Source organism: Octopus sinensis, linkage group LG3 (assembly GCF_006345805.1).
Source record: "Octopus sinensis linkage group LG3, ASM634580v1, whole genome shotgun sequence".
NCBI classification, from domain to species: Eukaryota; Metazoa; Mollusca; class Cephalopoda; order Octopoda; family Octopodidae; genus Octopus; species Octopus sinensis.
Window position 1 is genome coordinate 104134708 of NC_042999.1, and position 25137 is coordinate 104159844.

Here is a 25137-nt window from a genome sequence, read left to right on the forward strand (position 1 = left end):
CACATACATATATGTGCCTGTATACAAATCACTGAATGAACATTTGAATGTTTTAAAATTTTCTCTGCATATGTATGTGTTTATATAAACACTGTGTGTGTATATATATATATATATATGCATGCATGGGTGTTCATACATACATATGTGTGTTTGTATTATCTGCAGTTTCTGAGTGCATGTGTACTGCATGTTTATATGTTTTCTATAGTTTCTTTGTATGTATATAATAAGTACACTTGTTTATGAATCAATGTGTATTTACAGACACAGAGTGCCAAAAGTTTATACAGTTCAGTTTCCGACCATGAGATCCTCGGCTGTGTGGAATGAGTAAAATTACATGGCCAGAAACTGTGTGGAAGCTTGTTGGATACGTAATTATACATGTCTGTGGAATACTCAGCCACATCATGACTACTGACAGATCTGGTCATTCATTTGTATTTATGTGTGTGTTTGTGTGTGTATATACACATATATATATATACATACACGTATATATATGTGTGTGTGTATATACATATATATACATATACACGTATATATATGTGTGTGTGTGTGTGTACATATATATATGCATACACATACATAGACACACATATACACAAATATATTACAAATAGAGAAAAACAAGCAAAACATGTGGTATTACTTTAGAACATATAATTTATAGTTTAAACATAATGCAGAATAGTTATAGTAAATACACACACACACACCACACACACACACACACACACACACACACAAACACAGGCACACATACACACATGATGGTGGAACCTCCTGTCAAAGACGACATATGATTGATCGGTTTTGCTGAATAATCTGCACAGTGATTTGTTTATATTAATGATCAAATGTATGTGTTTGTACATAAGCTCACCCTCTCTATCAAATCGACATTACCTGAACAGGTGCATGGTGTACCACATGTCAGGTGTTGAATTGATCGCAGAGCAATGCGAGATGAAGTGTTTTGCTCAAGAGCACAACATACCACCAGGTCCCAAAATTGAAACCATGATCTCACAATCATGAGTACAACACCTTAACCACAAGGCCATGCATGTGCTGTCACACACACACACACACACACATGCTGTTAGTTAATATGTGAATATGTATGTTTATATTTGTTTTCTATTTTCTGTATGTGTCTGTTGATGTACGATAGTGTTTCCACGTGAATCTGTTATAGATTTGGTATGTTTGTGCATGTGTATGTATAAACATGAGTATGTGGAATGTTTATGTAAGTGAGTATGTGTGTGTGTGTGTGTGCACGAGTTTGTGTGTATTATTTCAGAACTAGATTTGTTAAACATGAAGTTTGTGATACAGTATAACAGTCTTACAATAATAAGAAAAATAACAATAATAAGAAATATTGACATCAACAACTGTAAATAATTACTTTGTTCAACTTGCCCCATTGAAAAAGCCCTTATACACCATACACACACACAGACACATGCAAACATACAGATACATGTACACATGTAAATACATACATGCATATGTTATATATATTTATAGATATAAATACATGCATAAAAACATACATACATTACCTATATATATGTGTATATATATATATATATATATATATATATATATATACATAGAGAGATACCTATATAAATACATATATAAATACATACATACCTACATGTTACATATATATATATATATGTATATAAATTACATACATAAATATATATACATATTTGAACACAGATATATATATATATATATATATATATATATTCATCTATATGTACATATATTCATACATAGACACATACATTCATACATATATATACAAATACAAACATACATATATACATATGCACATGCATAGATACATACATACATATATACACACATATGGATATCCATTCGTACATACATGGATACATACATACACACATACATACCTTTGAGATGGAAAGTAAACTCACAAATTAAAAAAAAAATGACCAGTCCAAGGTATATATATATATATGGTCAATTGCTGGACCAAAAGAAGAATGGCAGAGCAGTCTGTAAAACCTGAGGAAATACCACAACATGAGGATCACACCCACCCACCCATAAACACACACTCACACACACATACACACGCACATGGACATACACCCATGTCTGTCTGCTAAATCAGAAGGCAGCAGGACTAAGCTAACCTCCTCCTCCTCCTTTTCCTCTCATTCCACTCCACCTTCCTTCTGCTTCTGTTCTCTCCCCTTCCAACTCTTCTTCTTCTTCTTCTTCTACTACTCTCTAGCACCATCACCACCATCACCACCACCATTACAACCTACAACAGCAACAACAACAATAACCACCCATCAAATAACTGCTCAGACCCTGACTATGTTCAGAGAGTTTTAATCACAAACACTTTCTCTATACTGCACAAATCATTTCGTAATTTCTCTTTGTAATGTTGTATACACATTAGTCCACATTAGTTGCCCTTGTGATAATAAAAGAAACTGTCTTTCTCCTCCTCCTCCCCAACCCTCATCATTTCATCGTCACTGTCATCATTAGCAACCTCATCAGGTTCCTTTAATTGACTAACTCCTCCTCAAAATTTTCGACCTTGTATTTAAGTTACAAACAATTCTTCTTCTTCTTCTTTCGTTGCTGCTGCTGCTACTGTTGCCACCACCACCACCAGGGTCAATAAAATAAAGTAATAGTCAAGTACTGGAGGTCAATGTAATTGACTAATCCTTGCCCTAAAAGTGCCGGCCTTGTGCCAAAATTTGAAACAATCATTATTATTATTATTATTATTATTATTATTATTATTATTATTATTATTATTATTATTATTATAGCAAGGTTATGAGCTGGCAGAATCCTTAACACACTGGACAAAATGCTTAGCAGTATTTCGCCTGTTGCTCCATTCTGAGTTCAAATTCTGCTGAGGCCATCTTTACCTTTCATCCTTTTGGAGTCAATAAATTAAGTACTAGTGAAACACTGGGGGTCAATATAATTGATTAGTCCCTTCCTCCAAATTTCAGGCCTTGTGCCTTGAGTAGAAAGGATTATTATTATCATTATTATTGTTGTTGTTGTTGTTATTAAGGTGGCAAGCTGGCAGAATGCTGGATGAAATACTTAGTGGTACTTCGCCCATGCTACAATCTGAGTTTAAATTCCGCTGAGGTCAACTTTGCTTTTCATCCTTTTGGGATCAACAAAATAAGTACCAGTTGAACACTGGGGTCGATGTAATCGATTCATCCAAACCTCCCCCAAGCTGCCCTTGTGGCAAAGTTTGAAATAATAATAATAATGATAATAAATGCCCTGACGCAGTACAAGACAGTGGCTTTCATGGCTTCTGATCTTAACTGATTGGAAGTGTTATCATGTACATTGTTTTGTCTTGCTATAAAAGATGGGCTGCAGCAAATATTCTACTCAATACCACAGATTTCCTTGTCAGTTGTTTGACCTTAACCAGCTGAGCATGTCCCTTAGTGGTTTACGATATGTGCATCTCTGATCACAAGTAGAAGTAGTGGGAGGGGGGCATCATAGCCATGTGTTGAGAGGGATTCTTTGGGGTTTGAATAATTCACCTCTGGAAAATGGGTGTTTCATTTAACATCCTTAAACAACCCTTATTCAGGGACCTTTTGAGCAGGTAGAGCTACTTGACCAGAAGAAAATTCTAACTGGGCCCCACCTTCAAGGTCATGCGCTGTTTATCTTGATATGAGATCACCATGTTGCGCACATATGGTTGTGATGCATGTGCCTAGTGTACCCTTATCAGGCGGGTAGTCATGATGGGTATACTGGGCTTTGTATATTTGACCCCAGTGTCACTTTGATGGCATGCGCTGCTCTCTCACTCAATAATAATAACAATAATAATAATAATAACAATTATTATTATTATTATTATTTTATTATTATTATTATTATTATATTATTATTATTATTATAGCAAGGTTATGAGCTGGCAGAATCCTTAACACACTGGACAAAATGCTTAGCAGTATTTCGCCTGTTGCTCCATTCTGAGTTCAAATTCTGCTGAGGCCATCTTTACCTTTCATCCTTTTGGAGTCAATAAATTAAGTACTAGTGAAACACTGGGGGTCAATATAATTGATTAGTCCCTTCCTCCAAATTTCAGGCCTTGTGCCTTGAGTAGAAAGGATTATATTATCATTATTATTGTTGTTGTTGTTATTAAGGTGGCAAGCTGGCAGAATGCTGGATGAAATACTTAGTGGTACTTCGCCCATGCTACGATCTGAGTTTAAATTCCGCTGAGGTCAACTTTGCTTTTCATCCTTTTGGGATCAACAAAATAAGTACCAGTTGAACACTGGGGTCGATGTAATCGATTCATCCAAACCTCCCCCAAGCTGCCCTTGTGGCAAAGTTTGAAATAATAATAATAATAATGATAATAAATGCCCTGACGCAGTACAAGACAGTGGCTTTCATGGCTTCTGATCTTAACTGATTGGAAGTGTTATCATGTACATTGTTTTGTCTTGCTATAAAAGATGGGCTGCAGCAAATATTCTACTCAATACCACAGATTTCCTTGTCAGTTGTTTGACCTTAACCAGCTGAGCATGTCCCTTAGTGGTTTACGATATGTGCATCTCTGATCACAAGTAGAAGTAGTGGGGGGGGGGCATCATAGCCATGTGTTGAGAGGGATTCTTTGGGGTTTGAATAATTCACCTCTGGAAAATGGGTGTTTCATTTAACATCCTTAAACAACCCTTATTCAGGGACCTTTTGAGCAGGTAGGGCTACTTGACCAGAAGAAAATTCTAACTGGGCCCCACCTTCAAGGTCATGCGCTGTTTATCTTGATATGAGATCACCATGTTGCGCACATATGGTTGTGACGCATGTGCCTAGTGTACCCTTATCAGGCGGGTAGTCATGATGGGTATACTGGGCTTTGTATATTTGACCCCAGTGTCACTTTGATGGCATGCGCTGCTCTCTCACTCAATAATAATAACAATAATAATAATAATAACAATTATTATTATTATTATTATTATTATGCACTGGTATGGTCATGTGATGCATATGGACGAGGACAGCTGTGTTAAGAAGTGTTGATCTCTAACTGTAGAGGGAACCTGTGGAAGGGGTAGATCCAGGAAGTCATGGTACAAGGTGGTGAAGCATGATCTTTGAATGTTGGACCTCATGAAGGCAATGATAAATGACCAAGCTCTCTGGTGTTGTGCTGTGCTTGAGAAGACCTATCAAGCCACTTGAAGTCGTAGTCATGGCCAATGCTGGTGTCACCTAACTGCCACTCATTACACCCATTACACTCTCATAGTGGTTGGCATTAGGAAGGGCATCCAGCTGTAGAAACCATACCAAATCAGATTGGAACCTGGTGTAGTCCTACAGCTCACCAGTTTCAGTCATACTAATGCATGCCAGCATGTAAAACAGACACTAAATGATGCTAATGATGATGATGATTATGATTACCAAGAATGGTAGTGGATTAACAAAACCTTTAGAGTAGGAGAAAAAAATGCCTTGTGGTGTTTGCTCTTGCTCTACATTCTGAGTTCAAATTTCACTGAAGCCAACTTTGCCTTTCATCCTTCCAATGTAGTGGTGGTGGGGTGGCAATAAAATAAAGTACTAGTCAAGTATCAGGGACAATGGTATTAACTAACTCCACTTCCCTTGAAATTGCTGGCCTTATGCCTAAATTAGAAACCATTATGGTGATCTGGCAGAATTGTTAGCATGCCAGGCAAAACGCTTTGTGCTATTTCATCTGTCTCACACATCTCACACAGAAGATCTCCATATTCTCTTACTTGCATTATTACTTTTTTTGTTAAAAGTCTTTTAAGATTTGATGGTTGTCTTCAGCTGCTAATAATTTATGACTTCTTAATTATTTTTCTAAGATTTGATGATTGACATATAATTGGAAGGTATCATTTGACCAAATGCATGATGTTATGGTTTTTAGGATTATGGGTTACTACAAATGGACTATTTCTGTTTTTGTCTTCCTTCTCATTGTGAGGACTTCTCTGTAAGTCAGATTAGGATTTCTCTGCTTTGATTATGCTATGATTTATTAAATTTTTCAGGTATATTTGTTTCTGGAGGAATATTTTTAGTTCAACCAGTCATCTTTTACACAAAGTTGAGTCTGTAGCTATTGTACATATTCTTCTTACCATATTTGATGGGATATTTCTTTTAAAATGGGGTGGATGGCAAGATGTGAAATTTAAGTTTTGGTGGGTGTCTGTGTCCTTGTAGTTGAAATTGGTTGCGATAATCTCATTTTCCTCAACTGCGAAAAAGGTTGAAAAAACACGATCTCTTTTATTCATTTCTAATGCAAACTGGATTGATACAAAAGGGCTATTTATAAATTTAAAGAATCTTGCAAGGTCTTCTTTACTTCAGATCCAAAATGTGAAGTATTCATTCAGGAGTATTTTACAGTTGTCTCTTAAGTATGATTGGGAATGTTGATCAAAAGTATTCCTAGATCGGAATAGACTTTTTTCTTCTACAAATCCCATCACTATTGTTGCAAACATGGGTGCTACTTTTGTACCCATGGCCATCATTTTATTTGAAGGTGATATTGGCTATCAAAGAAGTTGTTATTTTCTAGTACCAATCTTTCTGGAGTCTCTTTATTTATCCAGAATTCCTTCTGATTCTTACAAGTTTCTAGACTGGAGGACATTAGATAATTCACACATCCTCAGTGCTGGTCTTTACTATTATATGAAGTATAAGTATATTGAGTTCTAATAACAAATTATTGGTACCACTATGGCTAAGCTGAATCATATATATATATATATAAATATTATATTATGTTATTATTATATATTATGTCATATATATATTATATTAGGTCTTGTCTGCCATCTTATCACCACTATTTTTATTGCTTTTCAGTGTTCCACACGATCAATCTCACCTCCCTTCAAAAATGTGCATAGTCATGTAGCTCTTCTACAGCAGGAACTCTGTTCTGCTCCAGTTCTTTTCTTTCATACCGAGTCCTTTTCTCTCTTTACTGCTCATCTTCTAGCATAAAGTTGCCCCCTCTCCCTGGATTTGTATCCTTGCAAGCTTCATAAGTAACCTCACTAGTGCTGGTGGGAGGGAGAAATCCCCTAGTACATTTTATAAGATGGATGATGTTAGGAAGGCAGTTTGGCCATAGAAACCATGCTGAAGCAAACACTGGAACATAACACAATTCTTGAACCCATTTGATCCTGTGAAACCATTCTAACCAATGCTAGAACAGAACATGGACATTAAATGATGATTATGACGATGATAATAATGATGGTGATGATGATGATGACGACTAGGAGGACGATGATGATATATGTATACATATATAAGACTTCATTTTATATTGTATTTTGTCTTTTGCACTATGATTTACCATTTTATAGTTCTAAAAGCTTTGTGTTTGTTGAACCCTTAAGGCATGGTGGCCAATCATTTGAATCATTAGATTGTTGAAGGTTTTGAATATGCCTCAATGGTCTGAATATGTTGCAAACATATTTGAACTCGTAACAAGTTTATATTTATAAATAAATCACTGCTTAGCCTTTCTAAACTGTATGTTTTTTTTTTTTGAAAGGTTCCCTTCATCTAATACTCCTGCAGCAAAAAGCAAAAATCATCATCACCATCTTCATCATCATCATCATGATCTTTATTGTGCCTTCATAACAAACGATAGATTGTTGGTGTTTGTGTGTTTTGTAAAGCAATATAACAATATACAAAAATATAAAAAAAAGTAAACAGAACAGATGTAAAATATATACAGACTGCAACTAGAAAAAATATTAAAAATAGAACTTTTGTAGGGCTGGGATTGAAATGGGTTAAGGTACACAATAGTTAGGGTAAGGTTAGGGTACTTGTCTGTGTTTACTGTATGGGTATATGTGTATGTATATGTATAAAAAAAATAAAGGAGGAAACAGAGATTTCTTTAGTTAGCTGTAGTAGTAGTAATGGTAGTAGTAGCATCAGCAGCAGTTAGTTGTATTAGTAGTAGTAGTAGTAGTAGTAGTGGTGGAGGTGGTGGTGGCAGTAGCAGTAGTAGTAGTAGTAGTAGTGGTGGAGGTGGTGGTGGTGGTAGTAGTAGTAGTAGTAGTAGTAGTAGTAGTAGTAGTAGTAGTAGTAGTGTTCTGTGTTTGGGTGGTGGCATGGGTGAAGAATATTTGGTATGATTGAAAGTTACTTCCTCTTCCTTGAAATGAAATCGCAGACAATGTCAGTATCCTGTATGTGTGTATGTATGAATGTGTATTTGTGTGTGTGTGTGTGTGTGTGTGCGTGCGTGTGTGTGTGTGTGTGTGTGTGTGTGTGTGATTGCATAAGTGCATGGAGGGATGGAGTTGAGTGTATCACGTGCATGGGGATATGTTTGTGTTTGTAGGTGTGAGTGTGGAAATATTTGTGTGAATGTGAAATTGAGGAAGAAAAAAAAAACAAATTCTCAAGTTAAATTTATAAAACAAATTGTCATAACATAACCCCTTCCCCACTATTATACAAAGTCCCTCTGAAGGGGTTTTGGGGTTGGTGTATAGCAGGAGGAGTGGAAAGAAGAGTGAGAGAGAAGTGAAGGGGGGAAAATAAAAGTGAGAGAGAATAAAGGTGGAGGGAAAGAGGGAGTAAGGGAAATAGAAAAGGGGAAATAAAAGAGAAAGAAAGGGAGACAGTAAAAGAGAATGGAAAGTGAAATAATGAGAAGGGATGGGGATGGAGAAAGGTGGAGAAAAGGAGAAAGAGAAAGGGGAGGAAAGAAGAGGGGAGAAGGAGGAGATGAGAATAGAAGAAGGAAAGGAAGGGAAGCAGAACAATATCGAAAATGGATAGGGAGTTAGGGAGGAAAGTTGAAGAGGGCAAGGGTGATGGAATGTATAAAAGCAGGGTTGCTGGGGGATGGAGAAGTAGAAGGGAATATAGGTAGAAGGGAGGTGAGAAGAAAAAAAGTGAAGGAAAGTGGATGAAAGAAGAAGGAGGGGGCAAAGAAAAGAATGAAAAAGGAAGAGAGAGAGAGAGAGAGGGAGAAAGAGAAAGAGAGAGAGAGAGTGACATTGGTCAAAGATGTAGAGAGAGGAAGAGGAGACGGAAAGAATAAGATGGAAAGTAAGGCTAAGAGTTGTGGAGAGAGAGGAAAAGGGAGAGAGAGAGGCCTGAATGAAAGGGAAGAAAGTAAAGAGAGATGAGCAAAACAAGAGAAGAAAACTGAAGCAGCAAATAATGAGAAGGGAGATGGAGGGGTAGATAGAGACAAAGTGAAATGAAGATTGGAACAGAGAGAGGGATATATATATATATATATATATATATCATCATCATAGATAGATAGAGAGATAGAGAGAGAAAGAGAGAGAAAGAGAGAAGAAAGATTAAGAGAAATGAAGCAAAACATTGGGTATGATTATAATCTGGGGAAATCGTAAGACATGATGATTAAACAGAACCAGCTGTAGCTGAAATAACATGTGAAGGCTACATTTCACACACACACACACACATACACTAACACTAACACTAACACACATGTATAGGTGTAGGCATGGCTGTATGGTAAAACGCTTGCTTCTCAATCACATGGCTTGGAGTTCAGTCCCAACACATGGCACCTTCAGCAAGTATGTGTCTTCTACAATAGGTCTGGGCTGACCGAAGCCACATGAATGGATTCCATAGATGGAAACTGAAAGAAGCCCATATTCATATGTATATATGTACATCTGTGTGTATGACTGTGTTTGTGTTTGCCTCCTCACTCCACTATTTGACAATTGGTGTTGGTTTGTTTATGTCCCTGTAATGTAGCACTTCAGCAAAAGTCATTGATATAACAATCTTTAGATCTGGGAGTCTGTTAGTGCATGTATACATGTGTTTGTATGTGCATGAATGTATGTGTGTGTATCTATCTATCTATCTATCTATCTATCTATCTATCTATCTATCTATCTATCTATCTATCTATCTATCTATCTATCTATCTATCTATCTATCTATCTATCTATCTGTCTGTCTGTCTATCTATATATAGTGAGAATTTACAAAAAAAACAAAAGATGAAGACGGATGTGTAAACAACAAACAGATGTACTAGTTTAACGCTCAGGAAGTGAGAAAGTCTTTTACATTTCGAGCTGGCGCACTTTGACAGAAAGGAACACAGAAATAAACAGGGAGAGTATATATATATATATATATATATATATATTATATATATATATATATATATATATATATATATTAGTTATCGCCATACTAATATGGCATTCTTATAAAAATAAGAAAAAAGCTGTCCGCTTATTAGCTCCATGAGGCCATCGCCTTAACTTAGCTATTTGATACACAAACTGTATCCATATAACCTTCGAACAAGGGAGGTCAGTCGCTCCACACTACTTGACCGGCAGCTACAGACGCGTTTCGGGGTATTGCCCCTTTTCAATGCAGCGTAGCCAGCCAGTAGGTGTCACTTCCGACAATCTCTGTTCGATGGTTTTATTTACCTAGTTAAAGGGGCATACCCCGAAACGCGTCTGTAGCTGCCGGTCAAGTAGTGTGGAGCGACTGACCTCCCTTGTTCGAAGGTTATATGGATACAGTTTGTGTATCAAATAGCTAACTTAAGGCGATGGCCTCATGGAGCTAATAAGTGGACAGCTTTTTTCTTATTTTTATAAGAATGCCATATTAGTATGGCGATAACTATTATTTTCCGGGAACGCTGCCGCTGTTCTCTTTTAGAGAGACTTAGTTATTTTAATATTTCTATTATATATATATATATATATATATATATATATCGCTTTATCGTGTGTCCAATAATTTATTTGGTTTCTTCTTGACCACTTCTTCCCCTCTGTCCGTGTTTATGCCTCTGATGACTAATGAGGCTGATTCTTGCATGGAAGTGTCTGTTGCAAAGTTCACAAGGGATCCGTGGTGAAGGCTTTGGTTGTTGCAGCCTCCATTTTCTTTCTTGTGTGTGTATATATATATATATATATAATATATATATATATATATATATATATATGGGGCTATAAACATCAGTAGCATTGTCCTGTATAGGATGCCACACTTAGTTGGCAAATATATGTTACGGGTCCACCCCACCCCTACTGCTACTGTTTATATCTCATGGTTTATCTTCAGGTGGGCCACACTACTAGAATGATCCAAGGAAATTTTCCATTTGTGTGCCATTCAGAAAGTCCTGCAGGCTGCAGTTTGCCTATAGCTGTTCAATGTGATGGTTCTGCTTGATGGAAATAGCAGCCAAATCCCCTTCAGCTCACACCCTACTGTGTTAAAAGAGGTTGAGTTGAAGATTATTGCCTGGGTTTCTTGCAAGTAAGAAAAAAATAAAAAGACAGGATGGCCATGGTTGGAATACATTTCATCTAAGTTATGTATAATAAATGTTGACTGCAGGCCAGCGATTTTAGGGAGTGGGGTAAGTCGATTACATTGATTCCAGTGTTTAACTGATACTTATTTTTTAAATTCCAAAAGGATGAAAGGCAAAGTCAATCCTGGTGGAATTTGAACTCAGGACAGATGAAACAATGCTAAGCATTTTGCCTGGTGTGCCAATGGCTCTATCAGCTCTCTGCCTTTACTGCAGGATAAATAGCAACAACATCAATTCTCGTGCCGGTGGCACGTAAAAAGCACCATCCGTTCGTGTCCGCTGCCAGCCTCGCCTGGCCCCCATGCCGGTGGCACATAAAAAGCACCATCTGTTCATGGCCGTTTGACAGCTCTGTCTGGCACCTGTGCGGGTGGCACGTAAAAAGCACCCACTACACTCACGGAGTGGTTGGCGTTAGGAAGGGCATCCAGCCGTAGAAACACTGCCAGATCTGACTGGGCCTGATGAAGCCTTCTGGCTTCACAGTCCCCAGTAGAACCGTCCAACCCATGCTAGCATGGAAAACAGACGCTAAACGACGATGATGATGATGATGATCAACTACAACCACAATCAATTTATTGAGTTGAGTTTATGATAGGACCTCTAAATTTGATCTGATATAGAATTAGCAATGAAATCTCTCAAATCTTGCTTGAATCTGTCTTGAATAACAATAAGAGGATACATTAGATAATCTCTAGAATGACAGGTTGGGCATGGTGGGAATACCTTTGATCATAGCTCTATTTTATTAGAGTGCACCTTGGGCTAAATAGCAGCAAACAAAAACGGGCATACAGAAACAGACTGGATAATGAAAAAAAAAGTACAATAAGCCCAGACAACTGTACTGCACCATATACAATTAACCAGTGCATGTCAGAATGTGCAGTACTATTTTTGTTCAGACAGAAGTATGGTATATTCAAAGATTTGGTTCTGTGGATAACATTTTGTTAATTAATTAATGGTAGTCTCTAGAGACCAAGAAAGCTGATTCGTATTTCTTTATTGTCCACAAGGGGCTAAACATAGAGGGAACCAACACGGACAGACAAAGGGATTAAGTCGATCATATAGACCCCAATGCGTAACTGGTACTTGATTTATCGACCCCGAAAGGATGAAAGGCAAAGTCAACCTTGGCGGAATTTGAACTCAGAACGTAACGGCAGACAAAATACCTGTTTCTTTATTACCCACAAGGGGCTAAACATAGAGGGGACCAACAAGGACAGACAAAGGGATTAAGTCGATTATATCGATATCAGTGCGTAACTGGAACTTATTTAATCGACCCCGAAAGGATGAAAGCAAAGTCGACCTCGGTGGAATTTGAACTCAGAACGTAGCGGCAGACGGAATACCACCAAGCATTTCGCCCGGCGTGCTAACGATTCTGCCAGCTCGCCACCTAAGACCAAGAAAGATGATTCTACAATTTTTTGCTGAACACCCTGCTCAAATGATTTGCTTATAGTGATCAAATGTTTGTGTTGCTCATTTGCTCACTCCTTTCATCAAGTCAGTCTTATCTGAACAGCTGCATGGTGTGCTGTATGGCAGATATTGAAGTGATGGAAGAGCAATGAGAGATGAAGTATTTTGCTCAAGAACACAACACATTGCCAAGTCTGGGAAATGAGCCACAATTTCGAGATTGTGAATGCAGCACTCTAACCACTAGGCCACGTGACTTCACATGTAGTTTATTAATAAAGGGATTGATAATCCACATACCACAGGTCACCTGGCCTGAGGCTGCATAATAGCAACAGTAACAACAATGGCAGTAGTAGCAGCAGTAGTAACAACAGCAACAATAACAACAACAGCAACTCTTCATGGACATATCAAGCATAAGACTAATTAAATAAACCATCGCTCACCAAGACAATAGTTTTTAATTATCTGTTGCTCTGTTCCCTTCTCTTTTTTTCCATTGCTATTGAACTATGAAACCCCAGCAAAGATTATTAATTATATATACAATGCAGTCAATATAGTAATTCCATCGACCAAATTCCACTCACAGTGCATTGGTCAACTCAACACCGAGGCTCTGCACTTATCCAAGGTGTCACAGAGGGAGAGTGAATCCAGAATCAGGCAGTTGTGAAGCAAGCTTTTTAACAACACTTATTCTTATATATATTCTGCAATAGACTCTTTTCTTTTGAATCACTGGATATATAGTTACTTCATCTGAACGCACCTAGTTACATCCAATTTTTCTCTTCTTTTCAACATTATCACCCCACATACTTTCTTTGCCTGCTAAAACCTCATTCTAAATGCTTTACCAGTGTCCTTCTTTTTGCAGAATAAAACAAATCCTGATGTAGTCATGTCCTCCATGCTGAACCAAATAGCTTACAATTATTCAATTGTTTCAAAATTCAGCACAAGGTAAGTTATTTTGTGGGAGGATAATAGTTGATTACACCATCCTCAGTACTTGTGTGGTTCATTTTATTTTATCAATCCTGGATGGATGAAGGTAAAATTGGGCCATGGCAGTATTTGAACCTATGATGTAAAGAGTCAGAACTGATGCTGAACATTTTGTCCAGCACAGTAATGATTCTGTTAGCTTTCCACCTTTTATAATTAGCTTCAAATTTTGGCACAAGGTCAGAAATTTTTAATTTGACCTTGTTAGAATTTGCACTGAGAATGTAAAGATAGACAAAATGCTGCTAAGAATTTTGCCTGATGTGCTAATGATTCTGTTAGCTCACTGCCTTATTCATATATCTCATAATAATCCAAAGTAAGCATTTACTAATCTCCCTAACTTTATTCTAGTTGTTTCTGGTCCTCAGTTTAAGGGAACCTGGGAAAAGCAGACAGTAGCATACATAAATACATACATTTCTTCAGAACAAGAAGATACTAATAATTAACCCTTTACAAAACTCAGGTAAGACCCAAAATGGAATATTGCTTTCACATCTGATAACATCTGAAAATTAGTCATCCAATTGACTGGTATGAAGTTAGTTACCAATATATCCCGATTTCTGGCCCATAGGTGTCATGTCTCCTTTCTTTGATTTTTTCCACATCTACCACAGTGGCTTCTGCTCCTTAGTCTGGTTGGTTTCATGTCACCTTAACTCAGGCACTCATGATTCCCACATCGCTCTCCTATTCATCAGCCATATTGTGCCCAACAGCCCATCTGAAGCCTAGCACTAATATTTATGCCCAGGTTTTCCTTCAGAGGGTGTTGGCCCTTTTGAATCTCTTCTCATCAATTTACAACCATTCAAGAGGAACATATTCTATGTTGTTCTCATTGACCCCAGAGGTTTTGTGAAAGCTATGGATATAGCCCCTTTCCCCAGACCAAACCAATATAAAAAGTATGTACATAGTAAACATCAACACACACACACACACACACACACACACACACACACCACACACATGCACACACTATATCTAGATGCAGTAGCCATCTCACAAAAGTCATGTCACTATCTTTATACATTTTCTATTCATGTCGTAATTCAATATCAAATAATGTCAAATAATTGTGAAACTCCACCATCTTTTCAAGCCACACCACTTAACAATGGTGTAATAAATCCTGATTGATTTCAGGTAGTATTTACCAAACTCTCAGCTTAAGGCTTCCTTGCTAAACAGATTAGTGCACCAACCTGTTTCAGTGAGAGAACAATAGAGAATACTGGCTTGAATAAATAAATATATGCAGGTATAGAAACTTTGGATATGTGGGCTAGATATGTATGTGTATATATATGTGTACGTGTGTGTGTGTGTGGTGTGTGTGTGTGAGTGTGCACACGTGCATGTGTGTGTGCATGTGTATGTATGTATGTGCTCCAATATAAGAATGTATTGACACAACCTTCATGTGCTAGTTCTAAAAAAAAGGAACATACACACATATATATTTATATATATAAATACATACATACATTTACATATATATATATATATATATATATACATACATACATACATACATATATATATATATATGTTTATATATATATATATATGTTCATATATATATATATATATGTATACATACATACATACATACATACATACATACATACATACATACATACATACATACATATATATGTTTATATATATAAGGGAAAATTCACCAAAAGAATGATGACTTGATTGTCAGTTTGAAAGCATTTTTATTTATTTATGTTCTTAAATTATTAATCTATGAAAGAAAGTCAGATGCCTTTTGTCCCAAGAGAAATAAGTATTCTTTACTAGATATAAGCACTGTAGTGTATTAGTAATGTATCTATGTTTTTGTGAGTGGTTAGACCTGTATTTGCAGAAGTTGCAGAAGTTAATAACAGGACTGTATCAATAATTGATGAATAAATTTATCAGTTGAAATAGCATAAAGCAAGCAAATTCAGCAATTGTTAATCAGGGGACAAAGATTGTAGATAGTTGTTTAAACCCATATCACCCTTGGTAAGGCAAATCTACGAACCATTTATAACTATCCAATCTTTTCACACAGGGCTTTCCTCACATATTATTCTGTCATTCCCCTTTTGTTTCTTAAAGATGGTAGGGTATGATTTGAGAGGGATTTGGTTACTATTTCTATCTGATGCAATGACCATGTAAAGGTTTTCTTGTTGGCTAATAGCAGTTGTAGAGTAAATTGGAGTTGTGTAGTCAACATCTTTTCCAAGCTAAATGGAATAGTTTGAATATGAATTGAAACTGTTTTCTGACTCTCTTCACCAAGACTGTACTTTTTGTTCTATAGTACTCTTTCAATACTCTTTTCTTTAACATTTAAACCAGCCAATTCAGCCCAAATTATTTTACCTGTTTTATGTTCAAACTAACCAGATCCAACCTCTCATACTTATGCTACAATGTCATTCTAACAATAAATATTCACATAACTGAAATTTTGAAGCTATGAGATAATGCATGATTAATTTCAAAAGACTGTTGACAGAATAGTCTGAATACTAAAGGATTAATCAAACTGGGAGAAAAAAGAAGTCTCTAATTTGAAGATGTATTTTGTACTATTTTGTGTACCAGTGCATCAGACAAAATGCTTAATATCATTTCTTCAAGCTCTTTACATTCTGAGTTCAAATCTCACAAAGGGTAAACTTTGTCTTTCAACCTATCAAAGTTGATAAAATAAAGTACTGATCAAGGACTGGTGTTGATGCAATCAGCTTGTTTCTTTCAGTCAAAATTGCTGGCCTTGTGCGAAAATTAGAAAAACTTGTTTTTTACTGTTTTAGTGCTTTCTCCCAATATTTTCTTTTCATATCACACTGATTAAGAAATGTGTACATTCTTTGATGAATAGGATGATGAAGAACAGTTTGTTGCTCACTTTAGTCAATAACAACAAAGCATTAGAAAAATAGGACAAATAGCAAATGAGCAATATAGAAGTTAGTGTCAACATATTTTATGCTGGTAGAATTAAAAAGGCAACAAATCATAATTATCTGGTATAAAAAAAAGCAAAAAAAAGCAAGAACAAACAAGAGAAAATAACATTAGTCAACAACTAAAGGTATTGTAATTATTTCAGTAGGAGATAATTCTGAACAAATTTCAGTCTTAATCTGACCTTATCAATGAAGCATAAATTTCATATTATTTGATAAAGAAGTGGTGTGAAAATCACTAAATCAATTTAAAAGATATCACACTAGTTGGCATAGGGAACAAATAACTCAGGGCTACCATCTGCATCAAAAACACCAGTTCCCTATATAATTATTCCTAATTTAGTTCTTTTAATGCTCCCTGCATTAAACTTGCTAACATTAATTTAATTATAGCTTTTCATGTAGATAGTTTCTCTCAATTAAATAAAAATTTTACACACAATTTTTTTTAATGACTAAAAATGTCTTAGGTACAGGTATAGCTCTGAGGTTTAGAAGCTCACTCCACAACCATGTGGTTTTGAGTTCAGTCCCACTTTGTGGAACTTTGAGCTAGTGCCGTCTATTATAGTCTTGATTGATCAGTGAGTGGATTTAGTGGATGGAAACTAAATGGAAGCCTGTTGTACATGAATGTATGTATGTATGTCTCTTTTATTTTTTAATTATTATAAATCTTTGAGGAAGGAGCCGGTTTCCAACAAAGATACAAAGCTCCATCATTGGGATGTAGTTAACACTGACAAATTCACATTTGGAACTTAAAAAAGTCTTGCATATTTTTACTCTCCCACTCACAGATTGCGCTTGTAGTGTATGAATTAGCCAGTCAATTTCTCTTCTGAAAATCCCAGTTTATCCAGATGTGTGTGTGTGTGCAGAAAAAGCGCTGTTAGTGTAAGAACATTATTTAAAAAAAAATCATTATGAGGTTGATTTTATTGACTAAACTCTTAGGGCCAGGGTGTCAGAAATGATTGCAGTTCAGTGACTGAAGTTGGTACAAGAGAAAAAGAGCAAGTGATCCTTGAGAGTAACTAACATTCAAATAGACACTCTGAAGTGCTGCATTGCATAAAGACTACAGTAGAACAACAGGCAGACATCATAGAGGCAGCAAGCTAACAACTGAATGGAATTTCCATAACAATTAAAACCCACCAACAACCTAAATAAAACGAGAGTTGAGTTCTATTTGCAGTTATTTTATTTGTATCTGGCGTCATAATTGTTCTTTAATTTTACAGCTTTTTTCCCTTTAATTTCTGGCCTTTATGCTTGCAGAATTCTTTAAATATCACCCCAATCTGTAAGTGCATTGCTAAGTATATGCAGTCACAATTTTTATGCAATTAACAAATGTCAAGTTATCACCATCGTTATCCATAATTTAATGTCTGTTTTCTTTATGCTGACATGGAGATAGATGGTTCGACAGGATCTAAGAAGTTGGCAGACCATGCCAAACACTAATGTGTGATTTGGGGTGATTTCTATTCCTAGATGCCCTTCCTAATTCCAACCACTTTAGGGAGTATACTGGGTCCTTTTTATTGTGGCACCAGCACTAGTGAGGTCACCCATTAACTTGCAAGACTAAAGTAAATTAAATTAAAAACTCTGTATCTTGCTTGTTGGCTTACTTCATGCTCTTGCTTGCTGCTAGGCTAGTAGTCCAGAGATGTCATTGTACATATAGCCAACCAAGTCAATCAGTGTTCCCCATCGTTGGCAGTCCCATGTCTGCCCCTCGGCATTCTCAATCTTATTTTTTTGTTCACAAAATAATTTTGTAAAAAAAAAAAACCCTAACTTTTTTGCAAAAAAAACCTAACCCATATATTGGGGCTGATCTGTGGTTAAACAACAACTACTACTTCTGCGGCTTTACAGAAAAACAAATTTACATAGAACTCTAATATCTGTGAGTGGAATTCTGGCTTAAGTACCCCATATAATCCCTCATAATTTTTATATTTTTTGGAATTTTCAAAAAGATTTTGTGAATTTGTATTCTATACATGAGATCTCATACTTATGAAAAAACAATTTGTAAAAAAAATTTTATAACCCCACCTCCCTCATAAATCCTAAAAGTTCCACTATTATGAAATTTAAAAAAATTAGTGTTTAAAATACAGTTTGAATTTTTTGCTTAAACCACAGCAATGGACCACTTTTTGGGGCATCATCATTCCATTAAATGTGTTCATTGGGAGAAAAATATTGAAAAACATCAATACATGTCAGAGTGACAATGAAATGAAGAAGGTATCAGGTGGTCATGAATGGTGTTAGAAATAACAGCTAAATCGCTCTTAAATCACACACAAAAAATAATCTTTTTTAATATATATAATTGTATGAGTTCCCATGTAGAATACAAATTCGCAATAATTTTCTGAAAATTCCAAAAAATAAAAAAATTATGAGGCATTATATCGGGTGCTTAATCCAGAATTCTGTCTTTCTGTATATTTCATTGTAAGAAAAATTTAGTGGGAGTATAAAAAAACCAAAAAAACATAGCAATAAATAAATAAAAGAAGGAAAGAAAAGAAAAATCCTTCTTATATAAGCAAATAACAAAACGTTGAATGGTAATTACATTAAAGATTTTGTTGGTTTTCTTCTAAGGATTGGAGGGAACAAAAAAATATGCATAAAAATAAAAATAAACTGAAAATAATTCCAAATATTACTTGGTTTTTATTGTAATTATTGTTTTCAAAATACATGTATATACATATATATATATTTACCTTTTTAACAGCTGAGTATTCCTCTTCTAGCTTCCTATAGTCGTTTTTGTAGCTTGAAATTGCTAATTCCTTTGTATTGGCATCGTATTGTAAAGTGTTTATTTTTTTCTGCAACTGCGTATTTTCCTTCATAAATAAACAAATAAGCAAATATAAGCACGGTTTATCAGTTTATGTTTAACCCATTAGCATTTAAACCACCCATATCCAGTACAAATATTCTGCCTGTTTTATATTCAGACCAGCTAGATCTGGCCCCTCACACTTGTTCTACAATGTCATTCTGAAAATAAACTATCTTATCATTGAAATCTTGAAGCTATGAGATAATGCATGATTAGTTAAAAGCGATGTAAACAAATAAGCCTTACATTCAACAGAGTAATCTGAATGCTTACTGGGTTTACTAGAAAAGACAATAAGGTATTGATGAATTGGTAAAGTCTAATAGAGTATCAGGTAAGACTGCCTTGTGGTTTGGTTTTTATTCTGGTTCTCTGAGTTCTGATATGATTTCAAATTCCATTGAGACCAACTTTGCCTTTCCTCATTTCAAAGTTGACAAATTAAGAAAAAAAAAAAAAAATACCAGTCAAATATTGTAGTGGAATTTCCTTCCCCCTCTCTTTATCTCTTTTACTTTCTCACAATTGACTACTTGGCTTTGAAGCAAGAAGTTTGCTTCCCAACCATATGGGTTGGGAAGCAACCCATTGGGTTCAGTCCTGATGCATGGCACCTTGAGTAAGAGCTTTCTAGTATAGTCCCAGCCTATCCAAGGCTTTATGAGTGGTTTTAGTCGTTGGAAATTGAAAGATGCCTGTTGTATATATGTATACATAAATATATATTGATGTCATTACTATATACAGTCATTGAGTCTCATTCATGTACCAAACATAAGTACAAGGTCACAAATCTTGCAGTGAGGGCTTCATTGATTTTATAAGTTTACAAACAGTGACCCTTGGAGTCAGCTTTTGTAAACTTCTAAAAACATCCAATTATTAAAGTGAAAATATTATCAGAAAAGCCATTTCTATTCATTTTTTCAAATATATAATACTGTACCAAGGATTTTCTGTTTCTTATTCTGCTATATATATATTTTTTGTAGTTTCAGCTCACACTGTGGCACCGCCGTTTTGCTACACTGTTATTACTGAGAGCCTTCTCTATGTGGCACTTGGTGAAGAATGGAGCTTGATGTCACTACCCTCATTTGCACCTCTTGCCGTGAGGTAGGTTCATCTGGGACTTTCGACAGGAAGAGGTCCAGTTATGATTTGAAAACACCTACACACACTTTGTGTAGGTTCCTCAGGTGCTTTGGGAGAATATTAAATAGCTGTGGGGCCCTGAAACCCAGGCTGTTGCAGTAACTGGTCCTGAAGTGTGATGGCATTGCTGGGATCTTTGACACTGTGCAGCATTGACCTGTTCTGGCATTGGTGTAGCTTTGAAAGCCAAAATTTGGCACAATTCCTTCCAGGATCTTCCAGATGTATATTACTGCATACCTCTCCTGCCTTCGCTCCAGGGAGTAGAGTCTTAGCTGTTTTAGCCTTTCCCAGAAGCTGAAATGTTGCAATGAGATGATCTTCTTTGTGAAGCTTCGCTGGATTGCTTCAAGGTCCGCTGTTAATTTTACACTATTGGGTGACCAAAGCTGGGAGCAGTAATCCAGGTGGCTGAGGACAAATGTCCTCCATAGGACCATCATGGTTTCCTTATCTCTGGTTCTGAATGTTTTCAGGATCCATCCAGCCAGTCATCTGCAATTTGTCACCATCCTGGTAATGTGCACTTGGAAAGAAGTATCATCACTCATGTCGATACCCAGCTCCCTGTGGCATGTAAAAAGCACTATCCAAATGTGATTGATGCCAGGGCTGCCTGACTGGCTTCTGTGCTGGTGGCATATAAATAGCACCCACTACACTCTTGGAGTGGTTGGTGTTAGGAAGGGCTTCCAGCTGTAGAAACATTGGAGTCTGGTGCAGCTGTTGGCTTTCCAGACATCAGTCAAACCGTCCAACCTATGCCAGTATTGAAAACAGACGTTAAACAATGATGATGGTGATAATGATGATGATACACACACACACACACATATAGATCTACTTCCCTGTAACTTTGCAGTTTTCCCACATCACTGCTTGACAACCAGTGTTGGTTTGTTTATGTCACCATAACTTAGCAGTTTGGCATAAGTGATTGCTAGAATAAGTACCAGATTTAAAAACATAAAAACTGGGGTTGATTCATTTGACTGAAACCTTTCGAAAACCAGCATGGCCACAGTCCAATGACAGAAACAAGTAAAAAGATAATTAAAGATAAAATACCCTGCAAAATGATGCCTTGCAAAAACCAAAAAAAAAAAAAAAAAAAAAAAAAAAAAAAACGGATAACGACACACAATCATTGTGCTGAGCTAGGAAATTTCCATGACATGTACTAAGTATTTGTCAAAGAACTGACCAGGGATCATCAATTAGAAGACACTATGGACAATAAATACAAGCATGGAATTATGGTTCATTTACTTTGTTGTTGTTACAAATGTACCGTTTTTTAAAAATCATAATTTTGAATAGATTTTAGCATCAGTTCATTTTGATTTCTTTCCTAGTAGAAAGATTCAAGTACAGTTACTTGCTCATGTGCCAAACATAAGTACAAGGCCACAAGTCTTGTAGTGAAGGCTTCATTGATTGAATCAAATTTAGTAATTGACTTATAGATATTTCATTTATCCAAGAAGGACGAAAACCAAAGCCAGTCCCAGTGTGACTTAATTCTTTTGATATCAACCTACTTGAGACTGCCCTTGGTTCTATGATACCAACACTCTGTTTTGAAATGATCAGAAATTAAAATCTTCCATCAAAATTTCATGTTAATTTATGTTCTGAACACTAACTTAATAAATATCAAAGGTATTTTTTGCTAAATTCTTGTTATTTTCAAAAGTAACTGAAACAAAGGCAAGGTATTTCAGAAATATGGTAAGAAAAGAGTTAAACTCATAATATAAAGGGATGTAACTCAATTCTTTTAATATGTTCTAACTGCTGCTCTAATAGCTTAGCTGCTCATTATTCTAAACATAACAGTTTCTGATTTTGATACTAGGCCAGTAATTTTAGAAGGAAGGGACAAATCTATTACATTGACCTCAGTGTTTGACAGGTGGTTTATTTTATTGCCTTGAAAGCTTGAAAGAATAAAAAGTAAAGTCAACTGCAGTGGAATTTGAACTTAGATTGTAAAGAACCTGAAGAAATGCTGCTAAGCACTTTTTGTGACGTGCTAAGATTCTGCCAGCTCATCACCTGCCATTAGTCTAAACAAAGCCTGAAATTTTAGGAGAGGGGCAAAAATGCATTTGCACCAAAAGCCAATATGAGAGTTTCTCTCATGGTATCTGCTACAGTATAGCTTGTTCTAATAGAACATCCACATTTAAGCGGGTATAGATATTTTCTCTCAGCATTTATTAGCGACTTTCTCTGTCGCTAATATATTTTTTGATGTCATTAATGTTTCTCTCAACTCTTTGTAAGTCAATAACTATAGGAAAGATATGAGCAAAGAGGAAATTCAGAGGAATGATGTTTGGGGAAGGAAGGACTGAGCATAGTGATTAGTATGGAGCTCATGGGGTTGGACACAAGAAGGCAGTGAAAGGAAGAGAGACAAGTAAGACAGGAAGGCCTGAGTAAAGGTATGAAACCAGTTAGCTCCAAAGGGCAGAGGCAGTTATAGTAGCAGTAGAAAAGGCAGAGAAAGGAAACAGCATGTTAGTAGGGAAAGGCCTGAAGTATGCTTGTGAGTGACTTTATGCCAATCAATTGTAAGTCTCTTTTCTGGATGTAGTTTAGGATGTCTATGTGAGTTGTTGTCATCATTATTATCAGTCATTGATGTCATAGTTATCGTCATCATTGTTGTCGTTGTTGTCAGCAGCAGCATCTTAGCTGTTAGAGCAATACTCTGTTTCCACTGAGTGTTTCACCTAAGATGTGTACAGTATCAATAATTGTAAAATATCAATTGTAAACTCTGAAAAGGTAAAAACCAAAAAGAGTTTGCCATGGTTTCTATTTTAGGTAGAAGACCAGCAGTTTTTGAGGGAAAGGAGTTAGCTTGATACCATTAATTCTACTACTTGACTGGTACTTTATTTTATTGACCCTAGACAGATGAAAGGAGGGTCAACCATAGCAGGATTTGAACTTAAAGCATAAAGACTCAGAAGAAATATCACACAGTATTTTTTCAAATGCTCAGACAAATCTACAGAGTCACTGTCTTAATCGAACAAGATAATAATGGTTTCAAATTTTGGCATAGGGTCAGCAGTTTATGAGGAGAGGGGGAAATCAATTACATTGACCCCAGTTCTTGACTGGTACTTACTTTGTTAATCTTGAAAGGATGAAAGGTAGAGTTGAGCTCAATGGCATTTGAATTCAGAATGTAAAACCAAAAGAAATGCCATTAAGCATTTTGTCTGGTGCAGTAATGATTCTGCCAGCTCACTGCCTTAAACAAGATAATTATTATTATTATTATTATTATTATTATGATGATGATGATGATGATGATGATGATGATAACAACGGCGACAACGATGATGCAGTACCAGGCAGTGGCTCTCATGGCTTCTAATCTTAACTGACTGGAAGTGTTATCATGTACTTTGGAGCTTGAATGATTCACCTCTGGAAACATGGGTGTTTCATTCAACATCCTTAAATATCTCTTATTCAGAGACATTTTGAGTGGGATGGGCTACTCAACCTGAAGAAAATTCTAACTGGGCACCACCTACAAGGTCATATGCTGTTTATCTTGATATGAAATCACCATGTCGCACACATATGGTTGTGATGCATGTGCCTTGTGTTCCCTTTACCAGACAGGTAGACATTATGGACATATAGGGCTTTGTATATTTGTACCCCAGTGTCACTTTGATGGCATTCACTGCTCTCTTGCACAATAATAATAACAACAACAACAACAATAATTCAGACAAAGATCATGTCTCCTCATTGATATGGCTGTCCCATTCAATATAAATGTATCTGTCAAGACCTACCAAAAACTGAGCCAGTATAAAGATCTTGAAATAGAAATTAACAAAATGTGGAACCTGAAGACTAAAACAATATCTGTTGTCATAGGTGCCCTAGGAATGATAGCAAAGGGGCTGATTGCTACCTTGCTCAGATACCAGGAAACCCCAAAATGGCAGAAATTCAAAAAATAGTGCTCATGGGAACTGCTCATATCCTATGCAAAATACTTTCTATGTAATCTCAAGTTTTAAAACAAACACATCATTTTCTTATGGTTTCTTAAACATTCACTAGTACAACACTTTGTACAAAACCAAATATATGGCACCCTAGGC

The 25137-nt window shown here is 36.1% G+C and overlaps 1 protein-coding gene across 1 annotated transcript in view; it reads right to left on the reverse strand.

Annotated features, from left to right (window-relative positions):
- Positions 1-25137, reverse strand: part of LOC115209060 (sporulation-specific protein 15) — a 327011-nt gene that overhangs the window by 281661 nt on the left and 20213 nt on the right. The window contains exon 6 of the mRNA XM_029777134.2: positions 19713-19838. Within this exon, the coding sequence (XP_029632994.2) occupies positions 19713-19838 (126 nt within the window). The remainder of the gene's footprint in view (positions 1-19712; positions 19839-25137) is intronic.